Source organism: Myotis brandtii, unplaced genomic scaffold (assembly GCF_000412655.1).
Source record: "Myotis brandtii unplaced genomic scaffold, ASM41265v1 scaffold270, whole genome shotgun sequence".
In the NCBI taxonomy this organism is placed as follows: Eukaryota; Metazoa; Chordata; class Mammalia; order Chiroptera; family Vespertilionidae; genus Myotis; species Myotis brandtii.
Window position 1 is genome coordinate 587,377 of NW_005360273.1, and position 21,708 is coordinate 609,084.

At 34.1% G+C, this 21,708-nt stretch overlaps 1 protein-coding gene across 4 annotated transcripts in view; it reads right to left on the reverse strand.

The window, feature by feature from the left end:
* LOC102262180 (chromosome unknown open reading frame, human C1orf27) overlaps window positions 1–21,708 on the reverse strand; it is a 42,952-nt gene that overhangs the window by 15,138 nt on the left and 6,106 nt on the right. For all 4 annotated transcript variants that reach the window (XR_001362549.1, XR_001362548.1, XM_014541450.1 and 1 more), the window contains 10 exons: window positions 21,024–21,119; window positions 18,341–18,447; window positions 17,307–17,343; window positions 16,398–16,538; window positions 14,992–15,087; window positions 13,975–14,040; window positions 13,379–13,507; window positions 12,098–12,188; window positions 7,563–7,748; window positions 768–878 (listed from right to left, as the gene is read on the reverse strand). Coding sequence is in view for 2 of the 4 variants with exons in the window: in XM_014541450.1 (XP_014396936.1) it covers window positions 768–878; window positions 7,563–7,748; window positions 12,098–12,188; window positions 13,379–13,507; window positions 13,975–14,040; window positions 14,992–15,087; window positions 16,398–16,538; window positions 17,307–17,343; window positions 18,341–18,447; window positions 21,024–21,119 (1,060 nt within the window). In the remaining 2 variants the exon portion in view is untranslated. The remainder of the gene's footprint in view (window positions 1–767; window positions 879–7,562; window positions 7,749–12,097; window positions 12,189–13,378; window positions 13,508–13,974; window positions 14,041–14,991; window positions 15,088–16,397; window positions 16,539–17,306; window positions 17,344–18,340; window positions 18,448–21,023; window positions 21,120–21,708) is intronic.

Consider the following 21,708-nt stretch of genomic DNA (forward strand, 5'->3'; position numbering starts at 1 on the left):
ATGTGCAGTGGTTCTCAATCATTAAATGCAGTCACTTGAACAGCTATTGAAAACTACAGAAACTCAGATCACCATTCTAAAATCTAAGAACTAGTAACTCATTTTTTGCCCCCTGATTATTAAGTTAAAAAACAAACAAACAAACAAACAAAAAACCGGACTAGAGAAACACACACACACACACACACACACACACACACACACACACACGTATAAAGAATTTATAAAATTAACTTAAGTTTATCTAATAAATAAGTGACAAGAAAAACAAAACTCTGGCTCTCTGTCAAAAACCTTAATTCTTTCCATGAAACAAGAGTGTACATGTTCTTTGATCAATAAGTCTGAAAAATGTGAAAGTGACTGCCACACTATCATGGAATCTTTTAAATACTTAAGTGCATTATAAATTTCAGTCTCAAATTTGACTTTTTTTCATAACAGATATCGAATCTGCAATAACAGCCTGGGAGAACCAATTTGGAAAGTATTGGTCCTACTATACTAATCAATTCCCCAAACTCAGCATGCTTTTCTTCTAAAAGCACCAATAAAATTAGTAGGAAGAGTCATCTTTGAGGGCCCTTGGGATAATGCATCATTTGTACATCTTTCCATCTCCAGGTCTTAGCACGTTCCACAATTCTCAATAAATACTGGCTTATTCTAGTACCTTTAAGTAAAATAAAACCCAGTAATTTTAAAGTAACAAGAAAACGGAAATCCAAAATACCATCTTTTTCAATGTTATAAAAGAAATAAAATACCCATGTTTTGCTGAATTTTCAATGCTATTGAAGTTTGCATTGGTTCTTTTGGCTGTTCATCATCTCTATTGTCCAATGGAGCTTCAGAATTCATAGAGGAACTCAGAAAAGCTGCAAGAGGATAATAATAATGAATCCTATTGTGGTTTTGGCAATTAATAATTTCAAATAATTAGATATTAGTACTAAAATGGGATCAGCAAACTGCTGCCCATGGGCCAAACTTGCAGGGGTTGGCCAGACCTTATGTGTTCCACAAAGCTTAAAATAGTAACTATTTGAACCCATACAGAACAGTTGTCCTGACTCTTGACCTAACCTGAAATTTGAAATATATAAGCAAAATATGACAATAAATCTGACCATTAAAAAAAATGTTAAGCAAGGCAAGCACGATATCTCATTTTACAGATGAAATATAAAACCTGGGAAGTTAGTGCATATTTGAGGTCATGGGCAGCAGACTGAGGATTCAGATACGAGGTTTTTTTCTACTTAATTATGGGTGAGAATAATTTTTGTAGGTTTGCTTAGCTGAATTTATTTAACACTGACTAAAAGTATTTGAAAAGAAAACATTCTTAGAGATCATATAGAGCAGTGGTTTTAAACCTCCTAGTGCTAAAGAGTCTGACATAAAATCCAAGCATGTACAACAGGTGAAAGTAGCATTACTCTGGTTGAAGCAGGGATGGGTGGCTCCTGGAGCCAGACTCCCTTCTTCCTCTCAGGTGGCAGTGGAGTTCAGGCCTATAGAACTCTGGGGAACTATGTCTGAAAGCAACTACTTCATGTTGATCCTTTTATTTACAAAGAAGAGGATCACAGTGAGAGACAGTAAACACTACTGTTTAAATTCCAAGTAAAATAGCCTTGTACATGGATTTAAAATGTCCTTATAAACGGGTGTATCCCCATATACTAGCACATAAACCTATTGAAACAGATACTTAGCGTACCAAAATGGATGAAAGAAAAAGGGAAAAATGCCTAGTTCTCATCAATTTCCCATGAAGAAAAATTTACTGTCATTTTTGGAAATAATCCTTAGTAACTACCTCAATTAGAATCAAGGGAAGTCTCATTCTATTTATATCCTCATAACATATAACTAAAGAACTTTAAAAACAAAGATATTTTTCTTTTTTTCCTATTCCACTACCAAGTTGTCACAAAGGCAAACAAATTCTTATTATGAAGTGTCTCTAAAACTATTCAGTCTATTTCTACAGCTTCTTGTTTGCTAAAGGGCCATAACACCTTAGTTCTAGACAACATTAGCCTACCAGCTCCCAATTTCCCTTAACTTTATCTGACAAAAATTGAATCTCTGTCAATCTCTCCTTTACCCACCTCCACCTTCCTCCCCTTTACCCTTTAGCATGGGGTGGGGGGGGTGGATGGAGAAAGGTGGAGGTGGGTAAAGGTGAGATTGACAGAGACTTGACTTGGGGGGCGGGGGGGTGAACACACAATACAGTGTACAGAGGATGTGTTGTAGAACTGTGCACCTGAAATCTGTATAATTTTGTTGACCAGTGTCACCCCAATAAATTCAATTTTAAAAATGGAATGAATAACATAATTTTATTCATGTTAAAACACACGCACACACAAACTTTGGCTTTTCTATTAGCAAATATCACTGGTAAAAAACCTTTTTCTTTGGGCCATATATCTTTGTATCAGGTAACAAACAAAAATATTGGATAAAGCATGAATTATACCTATTTGCTAAAGGAATTTTTTTTTTAATGTAAGCACTTGTACATAAAGAGCACAAAAATGGTTCTATTTGTCATGATATAGGATACATTTAATATTGAACTGTTACATGTGAAGATCATGCTGCACAAATAATATACTTCTATAAAAAAAAAAGACATTCCATTGCTCTATTATTTCCATTTTTAAATCGGTCAAAATCCTGTGACTTGTTACAAATTCAAGATAAGTTTACTGAAACAGAGCACTTTTCAGGAACAAATAAAGCCCTGTCATAACAATTTACTTTTTGTGAGGGTCTGTAGGCTTTTAATTCAAATCTCAGGCACTATGTTATTTTACCAATACTTTAATTTAAATGCAAATGACATATGTTCAATAAGAAATTAGATTGTAACTATTCCTTAAAGCCAGGTAACTTAACTTCAGACAAATCATGTAAGAAAACAACTTTCTTGAGCAACTGTTAACCAAAGAGACAACAAGGGCCATGTTGAATACATGCTAATTGTCAATGTGTTCCATTTCACGCCAAGTTGTTAATAGGTGGGCAGGACTATTTAGAAGCTTAAAATGAAACATTAGGACTTGAACTCCTTTGGTTAGTTGTCTTCTTCTCCATCTCTGAATCCTAAATTAATGAGGTTTCACTATAGTCAGTGATTTAGCCAAAAATTACATTTTCTGTATTACTTTTTCCTCATAATTAAATTAGCAACATTTAATGAAACAGCAAAAATTAATTTCAGTTCAGATAGCAAGACAAAATTAGTAAAATGAGTTTCATCCAATTTTAAAGGTGTGTCTCCCAATTTTAGCTGATATTGTGGATAAAGTACATCTGAATTATTAAGTTAATATCTACTAGGAGGTGACTAATGCATTTAAGTAATTTTAAAGCCATAGTTATCCCTCACCTTAAGTGAGTCATTTTGACAAACAAATTGTTCTTCATCCCTTAAGTCATTTAAAACTATGTTATTTTAAGATATTTACTTGGCAAATATGTATTTTAAACATAGCAACTACTTGGCAGCTATATTATAGAACAGAAATAAATAATAATCAAGCTAGATACTTATAAGTTTAATGCTAACTATATAGCAATTGACTTCAATTTTTAAATTTAAATATTTGAACTCTACTTTTTATGGTTTATTATATATAAAAAGATTAATTTAAAATATTTAGGAAAATCTATACACACTATAAAAATACTTTCCTACTTTAATATTAATATTTTTCATTATAATCCAGAAATCATTATTTTAAAGCCTTATAATGCTACTTATTATCATGCTGCCTTTATGTTTAGAAAGTATTTCACCTAACATTTTTACTAAATTCTCATACCAACCCCAAGAGAATCTGAGGTTCAGAGGGTACTTGTTTAAGGTTATACAGCTGCAAGTGGCACACCTGGACTAAGCTAAAGAACTATCTTGGAAAAATTATGCATCTAATATTTTTGAGTAAATTAATAAGTAAATGAATGAATGACTAAGGAATGACTAAATAACCAATAGGATATTTATGTAAAAGCACTTAATTTTTCTATTACAAGGTTTGTTTTCACCCTACCTCATAATTTGGAAATGTCTCATTTCATTATTAAAAATACACTAATTACTAAATCATTCCTTCTCATTTAAATATTTGATGAAGCAAAACCAATATAATTCTAGAAAAGTAATATTCTTGGCTACAATACAACTCCTATCAGTGTTCATTTCCTAAAAAGCCTAGAGTTACTTTTACTGTATTCATCCTTCCAAATGAACTCAAATGTTACCTGCTCTGAGAAGTTTTCCCTGAATCCCTTACAGGTAGAGTGCTTGTGCTAAAGATTAATTTAAAATATTTAGGAAAATCTATGCACACTATAAAAATACTTTCCTACTTTAATATTAATATTTTTCATTATAATTCAGAAATCATTATTTTAAAGCCATATAATGCTAGTTATGTAGTAAATAAATGTAGTAAATAAATAAGACTGTAGTCTTATAGTCTGTATTGGTTAGGTCCCATGGAAAGGTAGTAAAACAAAATTGTTAGAAAAAAACACACAGATTCTAGAATCAAACTGCTTAAGTTTAAGCTTCACCATTAGTAGGCATGTAACCTGACTAAGTTATTTGACCTTTCTGAGCCTGAAGTCTCTCATCCGGAAAATGAGAGAAAAGTCATCATGGAAAATGGGGCTAATAATAATCTGCATCATAGGGTTGTTGCAAGGATTAAATGATTTCATATTTGTAAGGCTCTTAAAACAGTGTCTGGAATGTAAGAGGTTCTATATAAATAGCTAATGTTGTTATTAGAGTATTAGGTTTAATTCAGGGTAATATATTTCAAGGAAGGCAAATCCTATATAATAAAAGAGTAATATGCAAATCAACCGAATGGTGGAGCGGCCAGTCGCTATGATGCGCACTGACCACCAGGGAGCAGACCCTCAATGCAGAAGCTGCCCCCTGGTGGTCAGTGCATTCCCACAGGGGGAGTGCCGCTCAGCCAGAAGCCCAGAAGCCGGGCTCACAGCTGGCGAGAGCAGCAGCAGTAGCGGGAGCCTCTCCCACCTCCGTGGCAGCGCTAAGGATGTCCTAGTGACGACTTAGGCCCCCTAAGCCATCAGTCGGACATCTCCCGAGGGCTCCCCGAAGGCAAGAGGGCGCAGGCCAGGCTGAGGAACCTCCCCCTTCCCCGAGTGCACGAATCTTGTGCACCGGGCCTCTAGTCAGATTATATTTAAAGAAGTCATTTTTATTTATTTTTATGTGTTAGTAGACTTTTTTTTCTTTTTAATATATTTTTATTGATTTCAGAGAGGAAGGGAGAGACAGAAACATCAATGATGAGAGAGAATCACTGACCAGCTGCCTCCTGTATGCCCTCTACTGGGGATGGAGCCCACAACCTGGGCATGTGCCCTTGACTGGAATCAAACCTGGGACCCTTCAGTCCACTGGCCGACGCTCTATCCACTGAGCCAAGCCGGCTAGGACTAAAGAAGTCATTTTTAATTTTTAAATCACCAACCCCTTGAAAGCTACAGATCTCTTCCCCAGAAAAAACTATACAACTACTTTCAAGTAATTTGTGGATCTCCCGAAAGCTATCTATGACCCCAAGGGTTTTGGACACCACAGGTTAAAAATTCCTAATCTAGAGAAAGGTAACCAAAGTGGCAAGATAAAATGAGGTCTGAAAACTACAATAAAGAGATTAGTTAAAGGTATATGAGAATATCTGGCTTTAAAGTATTTAGAACATAACAGTTACCCTCAAATTTAAAGCGTGGACCCCCCAAAGTAGTACTCATGTTTTATTGCTGCAGATTATTGAACAAAGTATAGATTACAGGAAGGCAGACCAGTATTAGGAATAAGGAAGAATAGAGTCTAACCCAGGGGTGGGCAAACTTTTTGACTCGAGGGCCACAATGGGTTCTTAAACTGGACCGGAGGGCCGGAACAAAAGCATGGATGGAGTGTTTGTGTGAACTAATATAAATTCAAAGTAAACATCATTACATAAAAGGGTACGGTCTTTTTTTTTTTTAGTTTTATTCATTTCAAACGGGCCGGATCCGGCCCGCGGGCTGTAGTTTGCCCACGGCTGGTCTAACCACCCATCTGCAAGGAATATAGATTCAGTATTATAAGACAGAGGATAAACCAGGACAACTCTAATGATCCCACATAAAGTGCATTCAGATATCAACAACAGAATGGGTCAAGAATTATTGGTAGGCATTAGTGAAAGAAGTAAAAAAAAACAAATAAAAACCTCTACCCTCACGATTCTATATTTGGTTTGCAGAGATATCACAGTCACTAATATGGGAAAACATATTTTGAAAAGTAGCAATTATTTTTTCAACTAGTCCACTTTCAAAATCTCTATTAGAAAATATTAGTTCTCAAATTATTGAAACACAGCTACTGCTTTAACATCAGGTACCGAGCAATTTGGAGTGTGGTTGTTGTTTTCCTTTAAAACAAACTTACTATTCCACATCATGATTAATTAATACTAACCTGGAGCTGTTAAAAATCAAATCTGGTAGTCCCCAACGAACTTGAGACTTTACTGACAGATTTGTAATTCACCAAACAAACACTTACTTGACATCATATTAACAAGAGAACTCTGAATCAAACACTCTACTTGGTGAGGGTTGGGAATTAGTTAAGCAACAGAGGAACAACTAAAAAATTAGAATTAGAAAAAGAACTTAAATATTGCTATATTCTAATTTCATAAACATCCATATTCAAAAGTAACCTAAAGACTTTATTAGTATATCGGAAATTTCAAGATTGATAAATGACTACGTATGCAATATTCATTGATATTTGCAAATAACTACTTTTATGACATATTTTTTAATGTTTCAGGAAGTCTGTCATACATGCCTGTACACATTTATTGACATGTTTTCATAGCCTACTTTCACTAGAAACAAAAACAACAACAAAAATGAAGCAAAGCCAAACAAAACAAAAAAATAGCCTTCCAAAATGTAAGGTCAAATGTGAAAATGATGGGTAGGAGAAAATGTGTCAGACAATTAAGATAGTTTGGCAAATCTATACTCCATAAAAATAATTTTTGGAACTGCCTATTTCAGGTTAATATCCAATTATATAAAGGGGGTTAAAAAAAAATAAAGGCAAATAGTATGGAGAAGACATTTAATAAAGTATTTTTAAAAACTTTGTGACATCATGTTTAACCAAATAATCAAAATAATGGGTTTTGAGAAAACTTCTCTTACAATAAAAGAAATACCTCAAAACCATATATTCCCACCTACTTAAGGCTACTCTTGTTTTCAGATCTACTTGCTAGGCTTAGAAAATCCTGAAGTATCTTAAATGTTGGTATAATTTTCCAGGAAAACTGACTGCATGTTTATATATGCAGAAATTAGACACCTTTTTAAATGCCTCGGAAGTATCAAACAGAACTAGCTTTAAGGAAAAGACATGATATTAAACTAATGTCTCATAGGTAATCTTAGCAGTAGTCTAATCAGATTCTTAAATAACATCATGGAATTACCTGTGTTTATTTCCTCTGCAATTTCCAAATCTTCTATTTGAATCCTATGATCTAACATCTCTATAAAATGGTCTCTGATTTCTTCAGCTGACTCATCACCAAATTTATAATCACATAACATTACCGTGGATCCCGGAATGGGGACAAAAACCCGGTGAGGAAGGATGTGAAACTCTTTTTCAGAATCTAAAAGGAGAAGAAACATTATCAATATTTAGATAAGTCTGTCACTGGTATCAGTGACATATATTTTGTAAGTAAATGAAAGTGTCATATACATACCAATAGAAATAAAAAAAAGTTGTTTTTATTCTCTAATTGACTTGACTCAAGATTGCTGTTATTGAATTCTGCTTTACTTCAATATCCCTGGCCTCTGCAAGGGATCTAAATATTCCTGTGAAATATAAGCTTATCACTGCCTTCAATATGAGGATGTTGTTGATTATATATTCTTGTATTAACCACCCTTCTATGAAAGAATAACCAGGAGAAAATTTTGTTCCTGGTTATTTTTCTTGTTTGTTTTAACTTTACAAACAATTTCCCCCTCTTCATGCAAGTATAGAGCCAAATTAGTGGCCCATCTATATCGAGTGTATACAACATGACAGCATACATTTTTATACATGTATGTACAAAATAATCTCACCACTCACATAATCTACAAAGTGCTAGTCCCCTCTATCAAGCATGTGTATGACAGCAAGTTATGTTTTATATACTAACCTCACTACCAACTCCATCTTGCTTTCTTTTCATTTTCCCTTTGCCTCATTCTTATTACTAATATTTATTATTCTAATCATTAATCTTAATTAAGTTCTTAGTTACTCCTAGGACCTTATTACATGCTGTACATAATTAATAATGCATATATATTCTATTTTTCAAATCAGGTTATATGCTTCTTGAGGGAAGGAATCTGGTCATTGACTTGTATCTATCACATTGCCTTGAACAGAACAAATGCTTAATGAATATCTAATAAATAGACATACTAAATGCTATAAAATAGAAGTAATATTCCTGGGACAACAATTAGTGCAACATATTGTCATAAATAGTGCTAAGTAATTTTTTGAAAAAATAATCTAGATCTAAATAAATAATGAAGAACTATGTTTCACTCTTCTTTGAATACTCACAGAGTAAAATATATTCCCCCCAATTTCTAACATCATCACTGGTCCACACAAACACAACTGGTTCTACACCATGATTCTAGTGAACTATCAACAAAGATCAAGATTTTGTGTAAAGAATGGATATGATTTTTAAATCTACCACTGTACAGGCCAACTAGAAAAGCAGGGCTCACTTTTATAGTAACCTTTTTTCTTGCCAAGAAACTAGTGGTAGTTCTATATAACTACAAACTGAAGACAAAGAATGTCTGTCAGGGGAAATGCAATGACTTAAATGATGTGTTCCTGCCATATTATACTTATTATCTGCTTTTCATATGAGAACAGGAAAAGTTTTACTCTTTGACCAGACTGCCACCTATCTGTAAAATTATATTACTACAATTTGTTCTGCAGCACGTGAACTGTCCACACAGATGGTTAGAAATCTATTATTTTATTTGGGTCCAGTTTCTTGAAATAGGTTAAGTTCAAAACTTTCAAAAATAGCTATAATGTATGTATAATTGGCATGCAAACTGCACTCATTCTAGTTCTGCCTAAAAAAGGGATAAATATGCTATAAAATTAAATGTTAAAAGAATTGGTTATGATGAATTTTAATTACTCATTAAAAAAGAAAAGGCTCTTATAATTTCAAATTAAAAAGTTAATTTAGCCATTTAATATCTAAATAAAACCAAGTTTTCTAATTGGTCTGAGGCTAAAAATGGGAGGGGAACCTTTGTAAAAAGACACATCTTAAATAGCATTCTAAAAAGTAGTCCTTTAGGAATAGTCCCACAGCAGAGTATCTAGTTCACCATTATTTCAAAAAGTTCAAAACAGAAAAAACATTTAAATTTAAGCCAATATGATAAGAATTGGGTTTCTGCTGATTAATAGAGTCCCAATTCATACTGAAGTATTAGAGCAATTTTTGTAAAATAGGTGCTATCTAAGCTGATAAGTAGCCATTTGCATGAAGGCTGAAACCATGACCACAGGCAAAAAGGATTGCACATGTCTGAGAGGACAAGTGATATGAATGGATATGGTGTAGAAATGGAAGAAAGTAAGAGGTTTCAAAATTGATGGCCTCATTTTCATAAGGAGTGGGTCATCTTCTGAGAGTAAGTTGCACAGGATTGAATGGAGGCTGATACAGAATAATGAAGATGGTCTGAAATACTTTCTAAGGGGAAGACCCTAATAAGTAAAAAGAATGACTGGAATATATATATATATAATTTTTTTTATAGTCATTGAAGTATTAGGTTCTTTCATCTGGAGAGCCAGAATCTAAAGACTATATTTGGTTTAAAATAAGGAATTTAAAGTTAATATGCCCTTTGCAGACTTCCTGATGCATGCAAAAATATTTTATAGCATATATTCTACATTTTACCATTCTACAAATCTACAAAATCTTACGAGCATAGGAGAAACATAAACTACGTAAAATGAGTACTAAATCTAAGATCTAACAACTTGGTGTATATATATTCAACTTCACTTTTACATTTGTTTATATTATTATACTTGCAATTTAGTCTTCTATATTGATATCCTAAGATCAACTTACATGTTAGTGGAATAAGTATCCTGTTACTAAAGTTTTAAAAATATATATTTACACTTGGGTTTCTTTTGGAAATATAATGCTACACTTTCCAAAAATTAAAGTTAAGAAATTTTAAGACAAGTATCATCAATTAATTCTCTTCCTTCATTACCTCTAACATAATAGCAACTACTATTTACTGAGGGCTTGACTTAACAACTTTAAAAACATCATCTTGTTTAATCTCACAGGCTCAAAAAGTAGCTACTATACTCTGTTTTTTATATAAGATAATGGATGTTTAGATAGGCTGAATCATTTGCCCAAAGTCACTTAACCAGTGGCAAAATAGACAAGGAAACCAAGACATTTAGTCTCTGCTCTTTCCATCAAACTACAATGCCTATTCTCTTCACATAGCCTTAAAGGTTACTCAATTACAGTGAAAAATGTTTTTTATTTTTAAAAAATTAATTTATAACTACTGCAACTGCTCTTTGAAGCAATTAATTATACTGATTGGACATCAGCAAAATTTTCAACACTCACTCACTCACAAAATGATACCAGGACAGTCATATAATACCATTTTTATGAAGCATTTTTAAATAGAACAGAGTAATTAAATAATATGTGTGATTAGATAGATCTTTGGCATTAATGACGGATGTATGTTCACATCCCTGAAAATCTCAAAGTTCACAGTTCATCTGTAATCATACTGTTGCTCAGAAAGTGAGTATTTAACACCACCAGAGCTATACCATCCCCAAAGTCAAGTAGCAAAAACAAAGCCTTTAAGGAGATGAGGTTGGTAGGCTGACTAGGTGGCTAAGTGACCAAGTTTCACACAAATATCTCAACCCAATTGCTGCACGTAAGAATCAAATTCATGTCTCAGCAAAACTATACATTTCACTATCAGTGGACAGAACTTCAGGGTTATTTGTGAAGTACCGCAAGGACAAATGTGAAATCTGGCAATTCCAGGAATCTATCATACTAGCAATATAAAAAAGATTATGATTAGCCTACCAAACCTAATATACTATTTACTAAAAGAAGTTAATTTTGTAGAGGAGCTATGCTTTCTTCTATAAATATAAAAATATTCCCTTAACAAGCTAATATATATGTTTCAATTATGTGTATATTCAACTGTGAATTGCTAATCTACTCACATTTGAATGGTAGCAAGGTGAAGATGAATATGTAAGCTCTAAAAAGCATACTCAATATTCTAATTTTCTTTTTGAATAAAATAAATATTTTTAATACAAATTACAAAAATGGTAGAAATTGTTTGTTTCACAATAGATATAATAATTATAATAAATAGGTTATGACACCATGGCCCAAACCTTTTAAATCTAATTAAAGTCTGTTAGAGTAATCGATAAGAAGTATATAAACTAGTACACAAAAAACTTGGTAAGAATACTATGTCAATTGCATATAGACCACAAATTAATACCTATTAAATAATCTATTATATAAATATTCAACATTAATAAATGTTTTGATTATGAATGAATTATTTTTAAAACCTTATATTAATTTTTAAAATTAGCTTTAAAATGTTAGCACATTTTTCTAGTCTGGCAGAAATTCATGCATAATTTTTTTTTAAATCTTTCTAGAAATTGTTTTAAATATTGATAGATTTCCTATTATAAGGTGTTCACAAACTATTTTTTGTGCAACTGAAAATTTTTCACTCAATAAAAAAAGATGACATATCATGAAAGATAGATATAAATATGAAAAATGACATATCTATTACATCTTGACATCCTATCTAGTGAAAACATGCCCCAAAAAAGTACTTAATTTTATACTCATAACTTTTTTTTCTGAAATTTCATTCAAAAGCAGATCCTCAAATAGTATTTCACAACGATCGGCAACTGTATTCAATATATCTCTCTTCACTGCCTATGGAAAAACAAGACAAAACAAATTACAATAAGAAATAAAACTGTTACTTTAGATTTGTATTATTTTATTACTAAGAAATCCTCACATAACTGGTCTCCCTATATAATCACATCCACTAAAATAACATACATCATTCCTTTTTAAATGTCCACTTAACATCCTAATTAACATTAATAGTTTAAAAGCAAATTTGCCTGCCTCATATAAAGAATAAATAAAACCAAATAAATAAATGCAGTTTTGCCAAAACCGGTTTGGCTCAGTGGATAGAGCATCGGCCTGCGGACTGAAAGGTCCCAGGTTCGATTCCGGTCAAGGGCATGTACCTGGGTTTCGGGCACATCCCCAGTGGGAGATGTGCAGGAGGCAGTTGGTCGGTGTTTCTCTCTCATCGATGTTTCTAACTCTCTCTCTCTCCCTTCCTCTCTGTAAAAAATCAATAAAATATATTTAAAAAAAAAAAAAAATAAATGCAATTTTGCATCTAAACAAATAATGCTACTATTCCGAACTAGGAAATGTATAACTATAAAAAAAGTGCTAGTCGTCCTTTTTAAAATTTCTGAATTACAGAGATTATAGAATACTACCTAATCATTCTCCCAATAAATACTTTTCCTATTATTTAAAAAGTTCAAGCCCTGACTGGCTTGGCTCAGTGGATAGAGCATCGGCCTCGGACTGAAGGGTCCCAGGTTCGATTCCGGTCAAGGGCATGTACCATGGTTGCGGGCACATCCCCAGTAAGGGGTGTGCAGGAGGCAGCTGATTGATCTTTCTCTCTCATCGATGTTTCTAACTCTCTATCCCTCTCCCTTCCTCTCTGTAAAAAAATCAATAAAATATATTTTAAAATAAATAAATAAAAATTTTTTTTAAAAAATAAAAAGTTCAATTTCCCTTAGAGAAAATGATTTCCAATGTACTAATAAGTCACACCGTGGAACACGTAATGAATTTGTATAATCATCACTTTAAAAAAGACATAAAATAGACATTCTACATATGAAAATCTTGTGATCAATTACATGGTATAATTGTATTGCCTAACCGACTGGGCCTTTATTAGTCAAAGTTAAATTAATAATAATGAAAGCTGATACTGAAAAAATAAAATCTTAGGATTTTTGAATAGTCATGCTAACACGCTTCTGCTTTCCATGTACCAGTTATTACTCCTTCTGTACCTGCACAGCATCCTTAACCTTGGGTTTATTGCTATGAATGTAAGCTCTGCACTTCACAGCGCCCTTAAGGTTTACAGAGCCGCTGCAGATCTGGACGGTGGCTGTGGATCTGTGGTCTGAATTCAGAAGCTGAAAGACAAAAATCACTTTAAGTTCTAATAGCCGACATTATATTAACTATATAAACTACATTAATAACTACAAGAAATATTTAAACATTATAGGAACCATTTCGTAAAGTGAGAAGACATTTTAGAGTTTAGACTGAACCAAGTGTTTGAAAATTTTCTCCATAAATTATTAAAAGGCCTTCATATTTCTCCTTATATAAGCTATATGTCATTTGTTGAGCATTTGAGTATAGTCAAATACTTTATGTTAAATTTTTAATAGTTTTGGGCCAAAAGACTCAAATAGGTTTTATTAAAATAATGTTTCTTGTGAATAACTTTCCTAGAACTGGACATTTTTTACAGTCTCTTACAACTCTAAAATGCTTTGACTCTCTAATTATAAACATAAAAACAGAAACAACTTCATTAAGGTTATTCTTAGAAATAATGTACTTTAGATAAGAAGGATTTTAAAATATTTACCAACTGCGTTAACACTCTGACATCAAAAGAACAACTACTTGCTTGAGCATTTCCTCTAGGTTTTTTCTAGGAAATAAAAAGTTAAAACTTGATTACTGAGATCAAAATGAAACATAAAAGACAATTTAGGAACTATCCTACACATACTAAGTAACTTAGAGGGAAAACGTATTATTATTTATTTTATTTTAGCTATTTCTATAGATATGTTACTTTGTATATTCTATAGCAATCAATGTATGTTGAGAAAAAACAAAACAAAACATTAATTCCCTACTTTTATTTCTCTGCAGTGGTTCTCAACCTTCCTAATGCTGCGACCCTTTAATACAGTTCCTCATGTTGTGGTGACCCCCAACCATAAAATTATTTTCGTTGCTACTTCATAACTGTAATTTTGCTACTGTTATGAATCGTAATGTAAATATCTGATATGCAGGATGTATTTTCATTGTTCGTGACCCACAGGTTGAGAACCGCTGCTTAAAGCAAGGACTAGCAAACTATGGTCTATAGGTCAAATCCAAACTACCACCAGGCTATATAAATAAAGTTTTACTGGAACACACTAAGATCATTCATTTATGTATTGTTTGTGGCTGCTTTCATGCCACATCAGAACTGAGTAACTGCAACAGAGACCAAACGGCCCTCAAAGTCCAAAATATGTACCATTTGGTTATTTCTGCAAAGTTCGCTAACCCTTGCTCTGAAAGGAGAGATCACCAAAGTTTCTCTTCAGATCAAAGCTATTTTAGGAGCCCATAAAGACCCTTCTTTAAAATGGCAAAAGTTAGTCTTCAAACTGTCATTAGGGCAGGATTCTGATTATTTCCAAAATAATCTCATAATTTTATGAGAAAAACGTCTGCCCTTTACTTCAAAAGGCCTTAGAAATAAGAAGTAGGTGAAAACTGTTTTCATGAAGGAAAGGACTATAGAACTAAGGATACGTCATCTTTTGTTTTTCCTTAATGCAAATAATTTCATAAGTAAGATGATTTTCTCTGAACTCACCTGTCCTTCTAGTAGGTCACAATCCTCAGCTTTAACTTGTCCATTAATCAAATAAACACCATTTTCTATTTGCTTCGCCCAGCGTGCAAGTCCATTCTTATAAGAAACACAACAGGGATATCTTTCAAATATCCATCTCAAACTCCCCACAATCAACTTTTTCCACCTAATTCACTGGCGTAGTGAAAATCTCTATGTAGCAGTTTTTTGCACCTTACTCATCCTATGTAATAAAAGCCTAATATGCGAGGTGTCCAGTCGTCTGGTGACCAGTCGACTGTTAAACCAATCAAAGCATAATATGCTAATGATATGCTAAGGCACTAAACTGCTCGCTATGATGTGCACTGACCACCAAGGGGCAGACAGTCGACCAGTCGCTATGACGTGCACCGACCACCAGGGGGCAGACACTCCAACTGTTAGGTTAGCTTGCTGCTGGGGTCCGGCCTATCGGGACTGAGCGAGATGGGCTAGACATGCCCTGGAGCCCTCCTGCGATCCCTCCCTCGCCCCGATCGTGCACTGGTGGGGTCCCTCGTCCTGGCCTGCGCCCTCTCACAATCTGGGACCCCTTGCGGGATGTCGGAGAGCCAGTTTCAGCCTGATCCTGCAGGCCACTCTCCTCAGGAGGGCGCCCAACACAGGACTCATGGCTGGCAAACGCTGCTGTGGCGGCGCGAGCCTCTCCAGATCAGGACTGATTGGGCGCGAGCCCGCCGCTGGTGCAGTGGGGCCAGGATGAGCGGGAGTGAGCTGCAGGCAGCTTTGGACTGTGGGTTTTGGCCCAATCCCCACAGGCCACCCGGAGGGACCCCCCACCCATGCACGAATTTTTGCACCAGGCTTCTAGTATTTAATAATAGTTTTTCTAATCTTTATCTCAAACTACCATTTACATCACTGACTTAGAAGGTTGAATAACTACATGACCATAGTTAAATAAGTTCAATAATTCCCATTATCTTTTTAAAATGTGAGAAGAGAAAAAGCCTCAAATATATAAAGCAGTATTTGCCTCCTTCAACAGAAGAGAAATGAGATATAAACGAAAGAATCATACAAAAATTCTTAAAAAGGACTAAAAAAGAGAAAACAAAACTAAAGATCATGCAAAAGCAAAAAGACCAAACAGTATACCTTCTTACATAACTATATTTTACAATGTACATAATTATGTTAATTAACAAATATTTATGGAGCACCTATTATGCTAAATATGTTAGTATTACGACATTGTCCCCCCTCTAAATTTGTAATCTGGGGTAATAAATTAGTTACCTCTAACAATATCATTACAATTAGGATGCAATTTTTGAGGATTATAAAATGAACAGTAGACAACCAAAATAAAAGCAAATTATCTATTCAGCAATCACTACAGAAAATTCATTTAACCCTGATACCTTTGTATTTTTCTCCAGAGGATAGCTGACAGAAGTAGTAGACAGTGGGATGTGAATATTAATATGAACTGTACACTCTAAAGAAAGCCATGAAGTTGATAGTCCATTTTGATACTTCCAATCTGCTGGTTTTGCTGAACTCTTTAGTGAGAGAGGGGTAAAAACATAAAATATGTGCTTTAGGTCATCATATGTAAAACCTAATAACTTGAACAACCTGATAGCTAAGACATTTAGCCAAATTCTTTCATCAAAGGGCAATAGGTTACAACTAAATAAAAACAAAGCATGCATTTCATTTTAGTAATCTTCAGAATACTGAACTTGGTGACTCCCTCCTTCAGCGGTTGGCTGGAAAAGACCAGATGGTCCATGTTTAGAATTCTGAGGAGTCCTTTGGTCCTCTAGCTCTCATCTATAGCTTCAACAATGTTAATTCTGAAGCTTCTGATATGAAGCAAATAACCACTGAGTGGCTTTCAGGTGCCAGATGTTCTCCATTCTGTCCCATCCACTCTAACAGAATTCTAAAAAGTTACTTTTTCACATTGCTTTTAAACACCTTAGTAAATGTTAGTTCGGATTCTGCTGAGTGCAAATAGCTTGCTTACTAGGCACTATAGCTACCCAAAGCCCACATACTTTTACTGCTAGCCTCTCAAATATAATACTAAACACATAAACAAGGCAGGGGGAGTTTAATAAACATATGTTAACAACTAAAAAAAAAAAAACACATAAATTTTCCTTGTCTGTAATGAAATATTTCAAAATAAAAAACTATAGGTGGTTGTGGACATCAATAGGAGGGAACAGCATTGAAATTTTTTAAAACTAAATAAAGAATTGAATTTTGTTTTAAAAATAGTTTGCAACACAGAAAAATCTTTAAAGAGCAATTTTTCTTACCTTTGGATCATGGATATCATATGTTCGACAAAGTATTCTTTACTAATTAAGGATAAAAATGACCCAAAAAATAATTCTTGATAATCAAAAGAAAATATATCATCAAAAAATAAAATAACTATAAGCATCCAACAGTTTTTACAAAATTATACCATTTTACACACTTAAAGATATATACACATATGTATGTAATTATACAAATATATATATATATAGCTCTGACTATAGTTGTGGTGCTTTAAACTATTTCTTATGGCTTATAAAGCCTGCTAATCATAATAAATAGAAAGTACTTGCTCAAATACCCACCCTGTATAACAAATACGTGTGCTGTTTTGGATGGAGCCAAGCCTGAGAATCTTTATTGGGTCAAGGGGCCTGTACATGAAACTTTCTAGTTAAATATACAAAGGAGTTTAAAGCCCAGCTTCTGCAGGAGCGATCACTGTTTGAATTTTGTGTTTTCCAAATCCTGATTCACTGGGCCCTTGCATTGCTTCAGTCTCTTCCTAAGGCTGTCGCTTGGGAGGCATTGTTGCCCTGGCAAGACGTATAGGAAAGGGGTCCCTATAACGGGCTTTTAGTGCCATTTGATCTTGGCTAAAGTCCTAAAAATTTCTTAGATATCCTAACTGTCCAGTTCAGTGCACCTGTGCTTTGAATTGAACATTTTACCAATAGCAATTGGAGGTAAAAATTTAACATAATAAAGCATTACTTTGCCTAAGCTGTCAGCTGGGGTATCTACCTCTCTATAGGGGACCTATTGTGCTGGTAAACAGTTCTCATTCCCTAGTCCTTGACACCTCTGTCAAACTCTTTGCAACCTTAAAGCATGACTATGTTAGTAGTAGTAGTGGTAGTAGTAGTAGTAGTAGTAGTTGTTATTGTGCTAAGTATTATTTACAGAAAAACTTAAAAACTAAGCTTATTTTTTAAATAATGATTTAAATAAATGTTTGGAGGGAAAACTTATAGGAACATTATTTTGGTATTATATACATTTAAAACATGAGCACCTAAATAAAAGATACTTTTTTGTAGAAGAGCAAATATGAAGTGTCACTCGATCTGAGACTTCCTCCTCTGTGAAATTCCACAGTCTCTTTTTATTCATAGATTTTTCCACAGCAAATACTAGCTGAAATAGAGGAAAATACACACCAATTGAATGCAAAGTGAAAGAAGAAAAGTGAATGCAGAAAAACATACAATTATAATGTCCCTAAGATCCCATCTATTTAAAATTTCATGATTCTATAATTAAATTGTCTTTTCTTCAAAAGAAAGAGTGAAACTGATTACTAACCATTTGAGTTCCATTTATACAATTGGTTTTTTAAATAGAAAAATATAATCCATCACCATTAAGAATCAACTGGACATAAAAATTAATTTTGGGCAAACATTTAAGTGAAATATAGAATAAAGGCTTTATTATAATAAGAGTGAGAAAGGACAAGTAATTTTTAAACTATAAAAATGGAGCATGTCACCCATTTGGCATTTCTTATTTAAATGTAACAAAAGATTTAAGGCAATATATAAGGACACATACAATATAGTAGCAAAATAAAAGTGAAAAAAATTAGAAATAGTGACATATATTTATACCAGAAATAAGAATTATGGAAGGGCATACTTGATATATGGAGAGGAGTTATAAATTTGGCTCTAAGCTTTCTAACAATAATGTTCACAAAGAAACCTAATTTGTTACCTACTTCACATGGTCCATAAAGCTGAAAACAATTGATCAGAAGAGGCACAAGTTTCTTCATAACGATATCAAAAGAAATTTCTTCAAAGACAATATAATGTTATATAACGAACAAAGTTCTTAACAATGATCTTATGAAAGACACTGGCAAGTTTTATAATGTTCTTTCTTATAGTGTTCCTCAATGCTGGCCAATGGAAACAAAGTTAGATAATTCAAACTCAATAATTTCTGAAATACAGCATTTCTAAAGTTTCATATGCTTCTTACGAACAGAGATATAAAAGCAACAGGAAAGAAGATCTGACTATATTTCTCTAGCACTGAGTCCACATTCACCCCCATTCAATCCAGCACCAACCACAAAAGGATGCACAACCTTTATGTTATTAATACATAAAGGTTTAGATCATATTCCAAAATGCCATTAAGACCAACTGTAATATACATTTATTAAAAACTAGAGGCCCAGTGCATGAAATTCGTGCATGGGAAGGGCCCTAGGCCTGGCTGGCGATCAAGGCCTTCCAACTACCGGCCAGGGCCTCCCTTCCCCAGCTGCCGGCCAGGGCCTTCCCTCGTTCCGCACCACCCCCTGGAGGTCAGCACACGTCATAGCAAGCGATAGAACTCCTGGTCTCGCGGTCAAACTCCCATGGGGACACTATGCATACTAGCCTTTTATATATATATGTAGAAGATGGGAAATATAGCAGAAGGTTGAATAACTTCCCAGGGGAGGGAAAAATCTCCATTGTCTTCCCTTACTCCCTTAGGTACAAATATCAAAAGTTTGACAGTGGACATTCGATAGTTAAGGTTATAAAACTGTAGGAATCTGTAGCATCTAGAATTCTTAGTTGCACACTTTTTTACTAGAAAAAGTTTGGGGGATTTTCTGTGGGTTTTTGCACTCTTTAAGATTATGAGGTCTGCTTCTCTCTTGGTGGAGGAAATAACTTTTTATTTATTTAAAAATATATTTTTATTGATTTCAGAGAGGAAGGAAGAGGGAGAGAGAGACGGAAACATCCATGATGAGAGAGAATGATTGATTGGCTGCCTCCTACACACCCCCGCTGGGGATCAAGCCTGGCATGTGCCCTTGTCCGAATTGAGCCCAGGACCCTTCAGTCCACAGGCCGATGCTCTATCCACTGAGCCAAACTGACCAGGGTGGAAAATAACTTTTTAAAGAGATGAAAGCTGGCTGTATAGTTTAGTTTAGGTTGTCAGGGGAAACAGCTTGTGAACCTTCATATTTACATGTAGACTTTAATACCCAATTCACTGATGTGGGAATAAAACGAAAAACAGGGAATTCATAATACTCAGACCAGGAATAAAGAATAAATATCTTATTATTGTGATGATTTTATGTTTTACTCTCAGGATACTGAGAGAATTGAACAGAAGAATCACAAAGCCTATTAATTTCACATTACAGCAATCACTTGGAACTAAATGAAAGGTCTAGCAGAATATTGCTATTGTATGACAAAAACAGTTAAATCATTATAACTTGTTTCATAAAAGTAAAAAACCTTTAAATGTAGACTATTTTAACATCTGTAGCTTTGATTAAAAATATAAATATTGGCATTACACACGAGATACCAAGCAATTGGGTGGGAAAGCTATGTCAACATAATCTATAATAATAAAAGCGTAATATGCTAATTAGACCAGAAGTCCTTCCGGATGGGATGTCCTTCCAGACGACCTTCCGGAGGAAGCCGGGACACGGGTCCCGGGTGCCTGCTGGCAGCCAGAGGGAAGCCCGGGTCCCAGGTGGCAGAGGAAAGCCGGTGCCGGCAGCCAGGGGAAGGAAGGCCTACTCTTGCATGAATTTTGTGCATCAGGCCTCTAGTCTCAGTATAAAGAATTATGAGACAGAAATTCAAATATGTATACAAAGGTATACATATATACAAAGAGCATCCATTAAAATAAGATGTAACTTGATCATATTAAGAATTTTTATATTTCATACTTACTCTGCGCAGGGTATTTTGAAAATCATTTCCCATTTCTAATGTTGTAATAATAAATACTCCAAGAACTAAAAGTCCCCCAGGTAGCATTCTGGATACCTAAAATAGAAATATAGTATTAGCTAACATAAACATTTGGCATTATATGCAATCCTTTGTGTCTGAGAAACTAAATATTAAATCAGCAAATCCCTACTGAGTATCAACTATATGAACAGCATTGAGGTAGGAGCTTTGAGAAACGGGTTAAAATACTGAGAAATGGATGATAACCAACACAATGGGGTGTCATTATGAACACAATCTTCCTAGAGTATCCTGAATTTAACTCTAAAATAACCGTATAAGTAAAACCACTAAATAATGAAACCCATTAGCTACAAAAATAAACCAACCCCTTTCTCATGAAATCAGAGACTGAAATATCTTATAAGATGTTTTTCAATGGCTTCCGCTATCAGCTAAATCAAGTATCAATTTTTCCTTAGACTGCTATTTCAGACTAAAATCTGGATAATCGGATATCCTTCATTTGACACTACTTACTCTGAAATATCAAAATGCCAGTCAAAACTTCTCACTGTTCTCCATACATATGCCTAGGTTTTCTAACTCTATACCTTTACTCAGGCTGAGAGCTGACTTTTTCTTATATTTTGGGGGAGCCTCTGGGAGGTCCTTAAGGGAA